The sequence below is a fragment of the Schistocerca americana genome, chromosome X (assembly GCF_021461395.2).
Source record: "Schistocerca americana isolate TAMUIC-IGC-003095 chromosome X, iqSchAmer2.1, whole genome shotgun sequence".
NCBI lineage: Eukaryota > Metazoa > Arthropoda > Insecta > Orthoptera > Acrididae > Schistocerca > Schistocerca americana.
The window spans coordinates 707,038,114-707,055,506 of record NC_060130.1 but is presented as its reverse complement, the minus strand read 5'-3'; the positions used below and the strand labels follow the sequence as shown (position 1 = coordinate 707,055,506).

Genomic DNA, 17,393 nt, shown 5'->3' with positions numbered 1-17,393 from the left:
TTATTTTTATCACGGACAGCAGGAAAATGACTCGTATTCAGAAAGGCTCGAATTGAATTAATTAAATTATGTGCGAAGGAAAGATGTGATGAACTTCTTCTTTACGGGGGATATGAAAACTGTGAATGAAGCGCTTTAATTGGAGTATGATTTAGCTGGAAGATGATGACCGCCAGATAATAAGGCCCGTAAGCTTTTCATTGGATGCATACAGTCTCTGGCACAGGGAAATATCCACTATGTTTTGAGACTAAGTTTCTGGTGTAGCTGCTAGCATCGAGTTAGTGTTAATGCTGAAACAGGACAGAGACAAACAGAAAAATTTTCATGATGAAATTTCAGAACTGACTTGTCACATTTTCTGGAAAGTGACTGATAATCAGCGCTAAGAGCTACAGACAGACAGAGCACGTTCATTTATCTTCTTAGGTTATTTGACGAATGTGGTGATGTGATGGGCATCTCACTACCAAGTAAAATAAAACAGGTCTACCAAATCATGAAAAACAGAGGATACCGTACAACGGAATAAACCCTAGAAAAGAGAGAACGTGAGACCGACAACGTTTTATGTCGAAAAAAAGGCTGCATCTGTCTAGTTAGTTTAATGAGGTCTCTGAAAACGTATTCTGTTCGAGAGTAATCTTGAAGGAAAGTGCCGATACGACATTAAGAAAGATAAAAGTAAATGATCAAATACCTCCTGGATCACCATTTCTTTTATTAATGATACCGATTTCGGGCTGCACTGTGGATCAGATTTGAGGCCTTAAGGGTGCGCTTTGTCAACAGTGGGATGAATGATATTCATATTAGCGTTGACAAACTGCACCTTGCGGTGCCAGATCTGAAGATAATCTGCAATGGAGATCAAAAGTGGCAGCTGTTAATAAAAGAAATTGTGATCCTGGCGGTGTTTGTTGATTTATTATAACCACTGAGATCACAGACCCTGAGTCATAGCCTCAATTACTAAAGATAACAGAACTTATTTTAATGGAAATAATTACTGTATGCTACTATTCTAGATTACTGCTTCCATTCTTCAGACACTTTTCAAACATGTGAAAAATTTTTATTAGTACCGCTGTAAAAAGTTTCCAGGTGTAACGATAATCACATGGTGATGGCTACTGCCTTCGAAGAACGGTTAATAAAGGAACGATTTAATATGGAGAAACAGGATAAAATCACTGAGAGACTATCCATCGCCGTAGAGACGGCGAGGTAACTGTTTTTCAGCCAAACCTATGCTCTTTACTGTACAAATCCTTGCATCTTGAACTGAATCACAATTTTTTTCGACATCCTATCCTTATGAACCTAGTACAATTTAGAGGCGAATCTCTGTTACTAAAGTATTTCATGGCTTCGAAACATTACCCTGAACATACATAAGCTGGCCATTTCGATCCTTATCATCTAGATGAACACATGTCGCCACTTTTATACCGTTAATACAGTTCAAGCTGTTTTTAGAACAAAATCACGATAAGAGCGCAGTGTCTTTAGTAGTCGCGAACGAATCACACACTTTAAAGAAAAAAAGAAAAAAAAAGTCAGCTTCCTGTTTGGATATACGAAAGCCAAACAAGTCTATAGTTTACACCACTGCTCGTTAAAGTAATAACGCTTGTGTTCGTAATTGTCGCTCATAGTATTAACCAATCTTAAAAAATACTAAAGTAAAATCAGTTCCTTCTAAATCCTAAGACTATCTAAACTCTTTGTTATCATTTCTCCGTCTTCCACTCCACCTGATCACAATAAGTGACTAGAAAAAATAGTTTCAGTACCAGTAATGTAGTCGACAGAAACTGTAGCCGTTTGATTGTGTCATTGTGACTGACAAGTGGAAATAATATATAAATAAAGATTGTTTCATGTTGCAGCTGATTTTGCAAAGTATACCGTAGTTTGATTAACGGCGCTAATGTTTTGATCAAACAAACTTGTTATTTCAGTAGAGTGGAAAATCTTGTACAGTAACAGAAATTCTACAGGCAAATTAAAAATTTTATTGTGTATAGCCAGTGATGTGATGAAGCATTCATAGAAAGACATAGAATTCCTTTAGGGTAGAAGTTTTGCGGGAATATTCATATTTTCACCAACATTAGGTGCTTCAGCTGAGTCACCGAGCGCGGTGGCGCAATGATTAGCACACTGGAATCGCATTCGGAAGGACGACGGTTCAAATCCGCGTCCGGCCATCCAGATTTAGGTTTCCCACGATTTCCCTAAATTTCTCCGGAATGGTTCCTTTGAAAGGGTACGGCTGATTTCTTTCCCCGTCCTTGACAGAATCCGAGGTTGTGCTCCGTTTATAATGACCTCGATGTCGACGAGACGTTAAACCCAATATTCCTCCTTCTGCAGCTGAGTCTGCTCTTTGTGTTGTGCCGAAGAGCCGTTACCAGTTAGGAAATTCTAAACATCTATTAAGAAACAAAATGTACGTCCAGAGCAATTTTAACGACAAGTTCGCATTAATTTACAGTTATACCATTCATCAAAGCGTCTGTGGTCAGAGTGCTAACACTATATACGCATTGATTATTACCTGAGTGAGATAGACGACAATGCTGGGCGAAGGCGAGTTTGTGAGGATGATCCAGCGGCAGCGGATCGGCACGGGGAAGGGGCGCGGGAAGTTGGGCGTGTGGATGACCCCGCGCGCGGAGCTGTTGAAGAGGCCGCCGCACGCCTCCTCCGCCCCCACCGCCGCCGCACCCAGCCACGCTGCCCACACCAGCATCGCCGTCCTCATTTCCTGCGCAGACAAAGCCCTCTGCAGGTATGTGCGGCTCCGGGGCGAGGAGCAGCGCGCGTTCCGCCTTAAGGCCGGTTCCCACTAGAGCGCGGCAGCGCGTCGTGCGGCAACGGCAGCGGCAAGCGTTTTCCGCTTTGACGCGGCGGCTCGCGGAATTGGCGTTCCCATCTGGAAGTGGCAGACGCTAGCGGTAGCCAATGACGGACAGCTACTGAGGTACGGGTCGGGACCCACTGAAACTCCCGGTGCGTTTGAAAAACTATATCTTACACCTACATGGAGGAAAGACGAAGATGGGTGAAGACATACCAATTTTTCATTTTCTGTACAGTGTACTCTTTCACATATTCCATTATGCATGTTTTCTCATTTCACCATAAACAGATTTCATGACTACCGTTCATCATTGTTCACTATGTAGCACATTGCTTAAGAATCATGAAAGAATAATACATATTTCGAACAAAGTTTTCGAAACCAGATTTTAAATTATAAGACATTTCCCGGTGCAGACGCAAACCTACAATACTTTATTAGTTACGAGCTGCAGTTTACAACTAAAGAGACAGTAAACGGTAGCAAATGAAGGAAATGAAACTTGAATAAGTCAAGACCCACAGTTTTACGATAATCTTAAAGTTAGCGTAATGCAACGACTGACTGAAACAGATGAAGGAATCCGCTAGAATACGAATGGATATCTTTGAGAGAAGAAGTGGTGAATGCAGCAGAGTATGAGAACAGGAAGAAGGTACAGTAGAAATCGTTAGATAAAACGTGAAATATTAAATCTGACAAGAGGGAAAAATATAAAAATGCAGCAAATAAAGTAGGCCATTGGAAATAGAAATATCTAAACATGAAGTTGACAGAAAGTCCAAAATTGTAACGTCATTTTGCACTTGGAAAACATAAGGGAATGAAAATGAGAAAGAACAAAGAAAACTTTGCTCAAAGGAGAAGCAACTGTCAAGAACTCATTTGGCAAGCCAGAACTAATCAAATAAGAGAAGGCTAGATAGTGGAAGGAATATGTAGACAGGAGAGGGGTAGGGGTTGTACAAACTAACATAACTACAATGTTAGATTCCTGTGAGATGTCTGAACACGCAAGGCAATACTGATCCTACCACTTAACTAAGTAGACACACTGAAGAACAGCGAAACTGTGTTTATAGCATTTGCATGTTTAGAGAAAGGTTTTGACAATCTTAATTAAAACATTCTTTGAAGCTCTGGAGATGTCATCGATAAAACACAGGGACACAAGATTATCTACAACTTGTACAGAAACCAAACTGCATTTCTAAGACTTCAATGACTTGAAAGGGAAGCAGTAATTGAGAAGGCAGAAGTAGAGAGGATATAAAATGAAGACTGAATAGCAAGAAAAGCGTTGTGAAAAAGAAAATTTGTTCACATGGAATTTAAATTGTAATAATTGGGTACTATTTTACGAAGGTATTTGTGTGGAGGGCAGCCTTGTAAGTGAAACGTGGGCGATGAACAGTTCTGTCTAGAGGACAATGGACGCTTTCAAAACGTGGTGATCAATAAGAATGCTGAAGATTAGATATGAGGATCGCGTAACTAAAGAAGAGGTATGGAATTAAATAGAGTAGGAAGAGGAAATTACGGCACAACTTTGACTACAAGAGGGGTAAGTTGACAGGACATATTATGAGGCGTCAAAGAGTGAGGACAAAGGGGTTGCGTGATAGTAATCTGATAATAATCATTTGTTCAAATGCTATTCTACTATTTTATCTGTTAATGTAAGCAAAACATTTAAACCAAAACTGAAATCAGCTGAACACCAAACCTTTCAACCACTGGCTAGCCCCACACATATACAGATATAAGGAGAACAGAAATATACAAACAATTTCAGCATATAATTCTTTAGGTTGGCAACATGTACATAAACAAACCAAACAGGAAGGGGCATGAGGTGAACACACTGTAGTTATGACTTCAAATCAGTGTTTTCGGTAAAATGTCTACAGCTAGTGACAGAAGAAAAAAGAGCGAACATGAAAATGTGCTTATGTTCCATAATCTAAGTTTTAATTCAACCTCCAGCATCTGACCAGGTGAGGGGAAACGTATATGTCCGCCAAAAACTCGATTCACTGTAAGTAATCAGTTATGCATTTAAAACAAAACTGAATCATTCGAGATTCCACTGAAAATGCCTTAAAGTAAAAGGGGAAACGCGTCTTGAAGCGATAAAGTACACTCGATAAAGAAAAAAAACGTTTGTTACTTACCAAAGGAAATAATCAATAGCAGTAGATACTTACCAAATTACATCTTATGACATACCAGCAAATTAGTTTCTGTTTAACTTCTCATTCCACACGCTATTAAATGCTGTTTAAAAAAAAATCATCTATCCCTTCTGAAAAACTGTAGTTTCTTTCATGTCTCGGTAGATAAACAGATTTTGGATATTTATCATGCGACGAATACATGACTTCTTACAAGTTATCGTTTGCAAAAAAACGCTTTTAGATTTCTTGAACCGTTTACGAAATTTGCAGTTGATACAACCACATGGTTTACAACGAGCAGGACGAAGTATCGGTCGCGTCGCGAGCGACCGCCGCACGGTTCACGGCACAGCCCGTCCGCCGACATATCATTCAATATCTCGAGAACGGTGATAGCTATCGTTCTGCTCTCAGCTTTAAAAGCAATTTCGATATGTTGACTAAATTTCATACGCAATAATGTATTACCTAAAATGAACTGTATGCAAAGTCCACGCAATGCGTTTTTACCTCTGCACACTCTTTAAAATTTCGTGTAAAGGTTTATGTAAATGCGATACAGCAAGTAACCACGACGAATATCGAAAAGAAATTCGGCCCTTTATCGAGAGACGATATCAGGCTGTAACGTGCCCAAGAATCAAATTTTTCTACCAAATAGTTTCCTTGGAATCGGATGATAAGTATTTCATAGCTGCCACCGCGTCCGCGCCAGCGGTTCGGCGAAAGTTCTTGTGGCCCGGGGTTGCGTACCTGACGTCACGCTCAGCGCGTTCTGTGATTGGCGGCGCGCACCTGGAGCACGGCACGCGGCAGCGGAAGCGGTTCCACATGGTCAAACCGCGACGCAGAGCCTGCCGCGCCGTGCCGCTGACGCCGTTTCCATGGCAACCAAGCTGCTGACGCGCGGTTTTGACGCGTGGCAGCCCTAGTGGGAACCGGCCTTTACGGTAACACTGCACACACAGAAGAACCGCCTCGGCACCTCTCCAATGCGACAGCTGTCTCATTCACTGCGTCAGCCATTGTGTGCTAAAATAATTCATTAAGAGGTGTGTGGATAAGGAAATAACTGCGTAACAACTTGTTTGTTGACGCAGCCAACGCTGTTATAGATGTTATACTACTGTCAAAGTTAAAGAGGTAAATGCTCCACAAGGTTATCTAGTTCCTACAGCCCTAGAACTATCTATATCTACATCTACATCACTACTCTGCGATTTACACTTAAGTGCCTCGCGGAGGGTTCACAGAAACATCTTCACACAATTTCTCTACCCTTCCGTTCTCGAACATTTCGGGAGAAAAACGAGCACTTCAATGTTTCCGGGCGCACACTGGTTTCTATTATTTCATTAAGATAATCATTTCGCCCTATGTAGTTTGGCGTCAGCAACGTATTTAGACATTCGGAGGACAATTCTGGCATTAAAATTTCATCCAAAGATCTCAGTGGAACGAAAACCGCCTTGTTCTACACTGAGTTGGCAAAAACCATGGAATACCTACTAATATCGTGTCGGATCTCTTTCCGCCCGACGTAGTGCAGCAGTTCGATGTGTTGTGGACTCAATAAGTCGTTGGAAGTCCTTGCAGAAATACTGAGCCATGTCACCTCTACAGCCGATCCTAATTGCGGATCTTCTGATGGTGCAGAACGTTGTGCACCAACTGGCCTCTCGATTATGTTCCATATACGTTCGGTGGGATTCGTGTCAGGCGATGTGGGTGGCCAAATCATTTGCTCGAACTGTCCAGAATTTTCAGCAAACCAATCGAGAACATTTGGGGTCCAGTCACATAACGCATTGTCATCCACAATAATTCCTTGGTTGTTTGGCAACGTGAAGTCCATGAATGGCTGCAAAAAGTCTCCAAGTAACCGAACATAACCGTTTTCAATAAATGACCTGTTCAGTTTCACCAGAGGATCCAGTTCATTTCACGTGAAAACAACCCACACCATTATGGAGCCATCACCAGCGTGCACAGTCCCTTGTTGACATCTTAGGTGCATGGATCAATGGGATCTGGCTACACTCGAACCATAACATCAGCTCTTACCAACTGAAGTTGGGACTCATCTGACCTGAAAACGGTTTTCCAGTCGTCTAGGGTCCAAAAGATAAGGCCACGAGCCCACGAAAGGCGCTGCAGGCGATGTCGTGCTGTTAGAAAAGGCACTCGCGTCTATCGTCTGCTGCCATAGCCAATTAAAGCTAAATTTCGCGTCACTGTCTTAACGGATACGTTTGTCGTTCGCCCCGTATTGATTTCTGCGGTTATTTCACGCAGTGTTGCTTGTCTGATAGCACTAACAACTATAAACAAACGTCGCTGCTCTCTGCTGTTAAGTGAAGGCCATCGGCCACTGTGTTGTCCGTAGTGAGAGGTAATGCCTGAAATTGGGTTTCCTCGGAACACTCTTGACACTGTGGATCTTGGAATATTGAATACTCTAAATATTTCGGAAATGGAATGTCCCATGTGTCTTGCAGCAACTACAATTCCATGTTCAGACTCCGTTAATACCCAGCGTAAGGCCATAATCACGTCGGAAACCTTTTCACGTGTATCACCGGAGAGAAGCTCCGCCAATGCACTTCCCTTTTATACCTTGTGTACGCGATGATACCGTCAGCTGTATATGTGCATGTCGCCATCCTATGGCTTTGGTCGCCTCAGTGTAATTATTGCCACCCAACGTCTCTTTTCACGTCCGTGATGCTCTCCTCCGTATTTCACGATAATAGAAAACGATCTACCCTTTTTTGATCACTTTCGATGTTCTACACCAATTATACCAATTATATCCGGTGCGGATTCCATAGCACGCAGCATTACTGCATAAGACTGATGAAAAGCGTAGTGTAGACCCGCTGCATCTTCGAAGTGTTCTGATAGCGAAACGCAGCCTTTGGTTCGCCTTCCCCACAACGGTGTCTATGCGATCGCTCCACTTTAGGTTGTTCGCCACTATACTACCTAGGTATTTAGTTGAACTTGTAAGTGACGTGCATTTAAGTGGTGTTTATGAAGTGAGTGGAGCCCTGAGCCATATCCTGATGGCTATGAAAGCCACACGCAAATGGAAACACTAGCTGACGTTAAAATCAAAGTAAAAGACTGGGTCGCCACAAACTCTAGCCACACGACAAACAAGAGGTTCGATTGAGTTGGAAAATTAATTAATTTAGTCATTCGAAAAAAAACTCATAAAAGAACATTCGTTGTAATGTCATAAAAATTGAACGCAATTATTAATATGATCCAGGGATTGTTCACATACGTCAAATATTAAATTAAAGTAAAAAGTGCGTGAACGCTGTGAATAAGAGCAGCTTGCAACAACATTCCTGAAAACAAGATCTATTCTAAAGAATTTGTTTTAAATAAAAAGAAACACTAATTATTGGACCTGTGCCCATGGAAACGCTATGTATGGGCTAACAAGGAAACTACAAAAATGGTTCAAATGGCTCTGAGCACTATGGGACTCAACTGCTGAGGTCATTAGTCCCCTAGAACTTAGAACTAGTTAAACCTAACTAACCTAAGGACATCACAAACATCCATGCCCGAGGCAGGATTCGAACCTGCGACCGTAGCGGTCTTGCGGTTCCAGACTGCAGCGCCTTTAACCGCACGGCCACTTCGGCCGGCGCAAACTACAAGGTGAATGGCGTAGGTAAAAAGAGACGTAACATCGGCACACTGGATAAGACTTGAAACAACATTATATATTTCTTAAGACAATGATATAAGACATCTATATAGCTACTGTTGCCTGGTAACTACGTACGATTGCTTGTGAAACGCTATACAATTTACAACAGAATTTCTTAATTTAGAATCGCGGTCGGAATTAGAGGGTGGCAGGAAAGGTTTAATATTCGCATTCAGACCCTCGGAGAGCTAGAAGTAGACAGCCCATCTCACACTAAAGCTTCTCCCACGAAACCCCGTGGCCACGAAGCCCAGAGATGAGGCTTCCGCCACCAACCTAACCCCGGTAACTTTCACACTAGGGGAACAAACCTCTTTTTGCCTACCTTAAAACTACAAGGGTAGGCCATTCTGTAAGACTACCGCTGATTCTCTGCAGCAGACTAAACCACCGTAAAGTAAAATGAAACACACCCACATTCATTTACTCACGCATACCAGAGAGTTCTGGAATAGGAGAACAAGGGATAAACATTTTATGGAACCATAGTCGTGAGTTGGGTTACATATACACTCCTGGAAATTGAAATAAGAACACCGTGAATTCATTGTCCCAGGAAGGGGAAACTTTATTGACACATTCCTGGGGTCAGATACATCACATGATCACACTGACAGAACCACAGGCACATAGACACAGGCAACAGAGCATGCACAATGTCGGCACTAGTACAGTGTATATCCACCTTTCGCAGCAATGCAGGCTGCTATTCTCCCATGGAGACGATCGTAGAGATGCTAGATGTAGTCCTGTGGAATGGCTTGCCATGCCATTTCCACCTGGCACCTCAGTTGGACCAGCGTTCGTGCTGGACGTGCAGACCGCGTGAGACGACGCTTCATCCAGTCCCAAACATGCTCAATGGGGGACAGATCCGGAGATCTTGCTGGCCAGGGTAGTTGACTTACATCTTCTAGAGCGCGTTGGGTGGCACAGGATACATGCGGACGTGCATTGTCCTGTTGGAACAGCAAGTTCCCTTGCCGGTCTAGGAATGGTAAAACGATGGGTTCGATGACGGTTTGGATGTACTGTGCACTATTCAGTGTCCCCTCGACGATCACCAGTAGTGTACGGCCAGTGTAGGAGATCGCTCCCCACACCATGATGCCAGGTGTTGGCCCTGTGTGCCTCGGTCGTATGTAGTCCTGATTGTGGCGCTCACCTGCACGGCGCCAAACACGCATACGACCATCATTGGCACCAAGGCAGAAGCGACTCTCATCGCTGAAGACGACACGTCTCCATTCGTCCCTCCATTCACGCCTGTCGCGACACCACTGGAGGCGGGCTGCACGATGTTGGGGCGTGAGCGGAAGACGGCCTAACGGTGTGCGGGACCGTAGCCCAGCTTCATGGAGACGGTTGCGAATGGTCCTCGCCGATACCCCAGGAGCAACAGTGTCCCTAATTTGCTGGGAAGTGGCGGTGCGGTCCCCTACGGCACTGCGTAGGATCCTATGGTCTTGGCGTGCATCCGTGCGTCGCTGCGGTCCGGTCCCAGGTCGACGGGCACGTGCACCTTCCGCCGACCACTGGCGACAACATCGATGTACTGTGGAGACCTCACGCCCCACGTGTTGAGCAATTCGGCGGTACGTCCACCCGGCGTCCCGCATGCCCACTATACGCCCTCGCTCAAAGTCCGTCAACTGCACATACGGTTCACGTCCACGCCGTCGCGGCATGCTACCAGTGTTAAAGACTGCGATGGAGCTCCGTATGCCACGGCAAACTGGCTGACACTGACGGCGGCGGTGCACAAATGCTGCGCAGCTAGCGCCATTCGACGGCCAACACCGCGGTTCCTGGTGTGTCCGCTGTGCCGTGCGTGTGATCATTGCTTGTACAGCCCTCTCGCAGTGTCCGGAGCAAGTATGGTGGGTATGACACACCGGTGTCAATGTGTTCTTTTTTCCATTTCCAGGAGTGTAAGAACATGGAAGACTTATAATTTCATACTACCGTGTAACCTAAATTTAACGGAGTCCTGTTAGTACTCACGCCGATGACATCTCACTTTTCATTATTTAGAATCAATTGTCACTTTTCGCACCACTCAGATATCTTGTCTAAATCATTTAGCAGTTGGTTTTGAGGTTCTGTAGACTTTACGAGGCGGTAAATGACAGCATTATCTGCAGGCAGCCTAAGAGGTCTCCTCAATTTACCTGCTAAGTCGTTTATATAGATGAGGGGCAACAGAGGGCCGGTAACACTTCCCTGGGGAACGCCACATATCACTTCTGTCTTATTAAACGACTTTTCATCAATTTCTATGAACTGTGATCTTTTTAATTGGAAATCACGAATAGAGTCACACAACTCAGAAGATACTCCACAGTCACGCAATTTGATTAGTAGTCGCTTGTGAGAAACGGTGTCAAAAGCATTCAGAAATTCTATAGATATACAGGGTGTCCCAGCTATCTTGTCCACCCAAAATATCTTTGGAACAATAACAGCTATTGGAAAACGACTTTCACCGGTATCAATGTAGGGCTGGGGCCCATGAATGTGCATATTTGGAAACATTCTAAAACGAAAGCATATGTGTTTTTTAACACAAACTTATGGTTTTTTAAATGGACCTCCTATATTTTTTCTTCAGCAATCTATAGCACGACAAAGCACATACACAATGGCGTTGATTGCATCGCAATATTCCCATTACATCCCGAGATATTAAGACACGAAGTTGACGCTTGAAACACCCGACATGCGCTGCTAGCGCACGTCCTGAGGCTCAGGCGTGAACCCCATGCTGCCCGTAATCGCGATGTGATTGACATGTGTAGTCACACCTCCATACTTATCAAGAGGTCCGAAACGAATAATCGGTCTGCTGCCATCAACTCTCATAAGCACATAATGGTTTCCCTCTTGCACGTATTACGTATCTACGTACACAATATGAACCAGTACCGATCGGTGTACACCCGTCAGGTTGTCTTATTTATCCTGCACACCCAAAATAAGGTTTATCTAATGCGTTATATGACCCATTGTGCCTGTAGCGCAGGGCCTGGGTCTACCAAGTCAAGTGTCCAACGTAGTTCCCACTACTGCCACAGTTACCACTTCGCCTTGTTTATGATTTGCGACCCATGCAAACTCCTGTACTCCACCACCCTCCGAGCATCCCATTTATTGTTGCTTTGGCGTGCAGTACACCGCTTGCCAGTGTAGTCGTGCATCAGAGTAATCTAGTGACGGCACGGAGGTAGTACACATTGTGAGTAAACGTTGTGTTGTGGAACTTATACTGTATAGTATAATGTACACACATGAAGATATGGTAGAAATGCTGCTGATCTATGCAGAATGTACATTGACGGGAAATACGTTATGAGATTGCTTGTTTGTTGATAGTACTGTTAGCGAACATTATGAGTATTACGTCAATATGTCTGTTTTCTACCCTACTCTACATACCTGTACTGTACCCTGTTGTAGGTGGACGAAATGCTGTTCAGGCAGAACGACTGTACAGAAGACGATTCCCTTACAAGCCATCGCTTTCGCGCCGGATGTTTGGTCGTCTCACATCTCGTCTACATGAAACGGGAAGCTTAAATCCAAGACCTCGACATCGTCCTAGGACACGCACAGATGAACGTGCTGAAGTTGCTCTGCTCGCTACCATAGCTGTGAATCCTCAAATCAGCACACGTCAAATTGAACGTGAAGTTGGTGTGTCGAAATAAAGTGCACAGCGTATTCTTAAACGTCATAAATTTCATCCTTACCATGTTCATTTACACCAGGATCTTCATGGAAATGACTTCCGCAATAGGGTAACATTTTGTCGGTGGGCTCAGCAAAAACTTCTGACTAATCCAATTTTTTTTGCAGACGTTCTCTTTACGGACGAGGCATCATCCTCCAACAAAGAAATTGTCAATATGAGGAATATGCTTTATTGGTCCGCAGACAATCCAAAATGGCACCGTCAGGTAGAGCATCAACGTCCGTGGAAAGTTAATGTTTGGTGTGGGATTATTGGAGATACCATTATCGGACCTTTCTTTATAAATGGCATCCAAAATGGCAGACAATACTCCAGATTTATCCGACACAATCTTCCTGCTCTCTTAGACACCGTATCTCTGAACCGGAGAATGGTCATGTGGTATCAGCATGACGGATGCCCTGCACATAACGCCTTACGAGCACGACGACTTCTGAACCGTAAGTTCCCTGGTAGGTGGGTTGGACGAGGTGGCCCAGTTAGGTGGCCTGCCCGATCTCCGGACCTTACACCGCTGGATTATTTTCTTTGGGGAGCAGTGAAGGACGCTGTTTGCCAACGTGAACCAACAACACCAGAGGACATGAAGCAACGCATTATTGATGCTTGTACAGCCATCAAAGAGGAAACAGTAGCACGAAGTAGGGCATCCTTCATCCGCAGAGTGACCCTATGTATGCAAGCCAATGGGCATCTTTTTGAGCATGAGATGTGAACGCTATGTTTAGTATGTAGTGCTGGTATCACAGTGGAAGTTTCTACGAAGGGCCATTTTACCCAGTGATGTTAAGAAACATTTGTTTGCAACAATTTGTCATTTAAGGCATTAGATGAACATAACATTGATAATTATGTGATAATAAAACTAATGGCTTAAAATGTTTGCATTCATCTTCTATGTCCTACATGAACTTCCCAAATCAAAACATTTTTACCTAAACAACGGTAAAAATTTTAGTCCACTTGCTCGTTTCACTAAAACCATCAACATAAATTTTACTATTACGAGTGAATGTTCAAATGGCTCTGAGCACTATGGGACTCAACTGCTGAGGTCATTAGTCCCCTAGAACTTAGAACTAGTTAAAAATAACTAACCTAACGACATCACAAACATCCATGCCCGAGGTAGGATTCGAACCTGCGACCGTAGCGGTCTTGCGGTTCCAGACTGCAGCGCCTTTAACCGCACGGCCACTTCGGCCGGCTACGAGTGAATGATTAACTGTCACTTGCGCTAGATCTACAGTAAAGTAAAGTTTTAACGTTGAACGGCATTACCTTTTTAGTAACGGATTAACGATAAGCGAAGTTAACTTTGTGAGTAACGTTGCGGTACACAGATATGTTACAGAACCGCATCACCCGTAGCCTATGGGATAAATACCTGCTGGAATGTACGACGTTAATGCAGGATGGCAGCAGACCGTATTATTCGTTTCGGACCTCTTGATAAGTATGGAAGTGTGATTACGCATGTCAATCACATCGCGATTACGGGCAGCATGGGGTTCGCGCCTGAGCCTCAGGACGTGCGCTAGCAGCGCATGTCGCGTGTTTCAAGCGTCAACTTCGCGTCTTAATATCGCGGGATGTAATGGGAATATTGCGATGCAATGAACGCCATTGTGTATGTGCTTTGTCATGCTATGGATTGCTGAAGAAAAAATATAGGACATCCATTTAAAAAAAACATAAGTTTGTGTTAAAAAACACATATGCTTTCGTTTTAGAATGTTTCCCAATATGTACATTCATGGGCCCCAGCCCTACATTGATACCGGTGAAAGTCGTTTTCCAATAGCTGTTATTGTTCCAGAGAGATTTTGGATGGACAAGATAGCTGGGACACCCTGTAAAATCAATTTGCGATACCACTAATTAGCTGGGGCAACCGGCTTCGCTCAGGGACCTGATAGTTGGAGTAAAAGGATGAACTTTAAAGTATAAGACACAAAAAATTACTGAAAATATATTCTAACTACTTACAATATTTGTTTCTAAACAACATTCTTCATTTTGTTATACGAGATACATACATTAAAAAAAGTTTTATATCACCCCGGTTCCCAGAACTCCTGAAGAAAGACGTTGAATGTTGATATTGTATCACAGACACAGTCCCTTTGACTGTTCGGAGGTGTCACTAAACACGCCAAAAGATGTAAACAACTATGCATGAGCAGCGCCTATTAGACGGAAGGCACTCGACAGCCGATCAGTTCCAGTCATTCCACCAGGAAGGAGGTACACGGCTCGTGTTGTCTGTAGTTCAAGCATGACTAGACGGTCAATACCGTCCGCGTCCGCATTGTTACTTTGTGTCAGGATCGGCTCTCGACAAGGGAAGTATCCAGGCGTCTCGGAGTGAACCAAAGCGATGGTGTCAGGACATGGAGCAGCTACAGAGAGACAGAAACTGTCGATGACATGCCTAGCTCAGGTTGCCCAAGGGCTACTATTGCTGTGGATGACCGCTACCTACGGATTATGGATAGGGGGAACCATGACAGCAACGCCACCATGTTGAATAATGCTTTTCGTGCAGCCACAGGACGTCGTGTTCGACTCAAACTGTGCGCATTTGGCTGCATGATGCGCAACTTCACTCCCGACGTCCATGGCGAGGTCCATCTTTGCAACGACGACACCATGCAGCGCGGTACAGATGGGCCCAACAACATGCCGAAGGGACCGCTCAGGAAAGGCATCATGTTCTCTTCGCCGATTAGTGTCGCATATTCCTTCAACCAGAAAATCGTCGGAGGCGTGTTTGGAAGCAACCCGGTCAGGCTGAACGCCTTAAATGCATTGTCCAGTGAGCGCAGGAAGGTGGAGGTTCTCTGCCACTTTGAGGTGGCATTATGTGTGGCCGACGTACGCCGCTGGTAGTCGTGGAAGGCGTCGTAACGGCTCTACGATACGTGATTGCCATCCTACGACCGATAGTGCAACCATATCGGCAGCATGCTGGCGAGGCACTCGTTTTCTTGGACGACAATTCACGCCCCCATCGTGCACATCTTGTGAATGACTTCCTTCAGGATAACGAAATCGCTCGACTAAAGTGGTCAGCAAGTTATCCAGACATGAACCCTATCGAACATGCCTGGCACAGATTGAAAAGGGCTGTTTACGGATGACGTGACCCACCAACCACTCCGAGGGATCTATGCCGAATCGCCGTTGAGGAGAGGCACGATCTAGCCCAACAGTGCCTTGATGAACTTATGGATAGTATGCCACAACGAATACAGGCATGCATCAATGCAAGAGGACGTGCTACTGGATATTAGAGGTACCGGTCTGTACAGCAACCTGGACCACCACCTCTGAAGGTCTCGCTGTATGATGGTCCAACATGCAATGTATGGATTTCATGAGAAATAAAAGGGCGGAAATCATTTTTAAGTTGATCTCTATTCCAATTTTCTGTAAAGGTTCCGGAACTCTCGGAACTGAGATGATGCCAAACCTGTTTTGATGTGTACAAATATGAACAAATTATTCGAATACTGGAGAGGAAGCCACGTATAGGTAACCGTGAGAAAAGCAGTAGTCTGTGAGGCTGATACCGCAATGTTTTAAAGGTAACCTTTCATTTTGATAATTGTAAAACTGTAAGCTAATTTGATTGGAAATTGCAGTCTTTCAAATAAGAATGCCTGTTTAGTAGAGCTTGCTGCTATTTTGGAAATAAACAGTATGTTCTTTTTTCTTTCCAGATGTTGTTAGACTGGTGATTGAGGATCATCCTTGTTCCATTACATAGTTTTGGTGAGATGAGATTTCTAAGTAGTATGATCGGAAATCTAATTTTAGTCGAAGACCGTGTAATGGAATTCCTGGTACCTGCAAAGATTTTAGAAATTATGGTCAACAGTTACATCGTGTAGATCGATATGTATATTCTCCCTTCACCGGGAATTTTTCTTTTGACTATTAAGATGTAGTGAAAGCTAGAGGTGATTATCCTCATGACTAAGCGCCAATTTTCATTTATAAATAGTAATTAAATTAATCTTCAGACATACTCCTAAAATTACATATGAGACCCTCTCAGTACTCTAGTATTATGTCGTATTTGGACCACAATTTTGCAGTTAACATTAGATAGACAATTAATATATTAAAGAGATATGAATCACTTCGTACATTATCGTCTTTGCAACAAATGACCGCTCAGTGATGCGGTTTGCGCCAACAAGGGTATCATAAGTATGATGGCACAGTGTTGGGGCGTATGCGATTAACCTCGTTCATCTGAAATCAGAAAAGACTAAATAAAGCGTTTAGGAATATTTAATATGACTTGTGACATTTTAATAATATTTGTTTTTCCGTTACAAAATGGTAGAAAGTTTGAATTTTGACTCACAAGGCTAATAGTGATTTTATCGCGTCGCTTTGACAGCTTATAATCATGTTAGCTACTAATAACAAACAGAAATGTGGAACACAAACAGGGTAAACAATTTCTCTCTCCCCCCCTCTCTCTCTCTCTCTCTCTCTCTCTCTCTCTCTCTCTCTCTGCCCCCTGCCTCTCTCTTCCTCCCTCTCCCCCTCGCTCCCTCACGCTCACAAACAAACACAAATACACACACACACACACACACACACACACACACACACAGAGCAAATAAATAAATATCAAACCACACACAACACAAAGAAAAGACGAAAGATAAACGCACAGTGACCGTTGCCAACACTACATACTGCACACACACACACACACACACACACACACACACACACACGTTCAACACACAATGAAAAGTGCAAGTCAGATGTTGTAATAACTGCGGGTGAAAAAACGCCAGAAATCGGCCATCTGGAGTATAGGCACTGAGAAAATATATCTCCAAG

At 43.7% G+C, this 17,393-nt stretch overlaps 1 protein-coding gene across 1 annotated transcript in view; it reads right to left on the bottom strand.

Annotated features, from left to right (window-relative positions):
- The window catches only part of LOC124556264, a 457,762-nt gene that overhangs the window by 13,503 nt on the left and 426,866 nt on the right, over positions 1 to 17,393 (bottom strand). The window contains exon 3 of the mRNA XM_047130250.1: positions 2,564 to 2,773. Within this exon, the coding sequence (XP_046986206.1) occupies positions 2,564 to 2,770 (207 nt within the window). The 5' untranslated portion in view covers positions 2,771 to 2,773. The remainder of the gene's footprint in view (positions 1 to 2,563; positions 2,774 to 17,393) is intronic.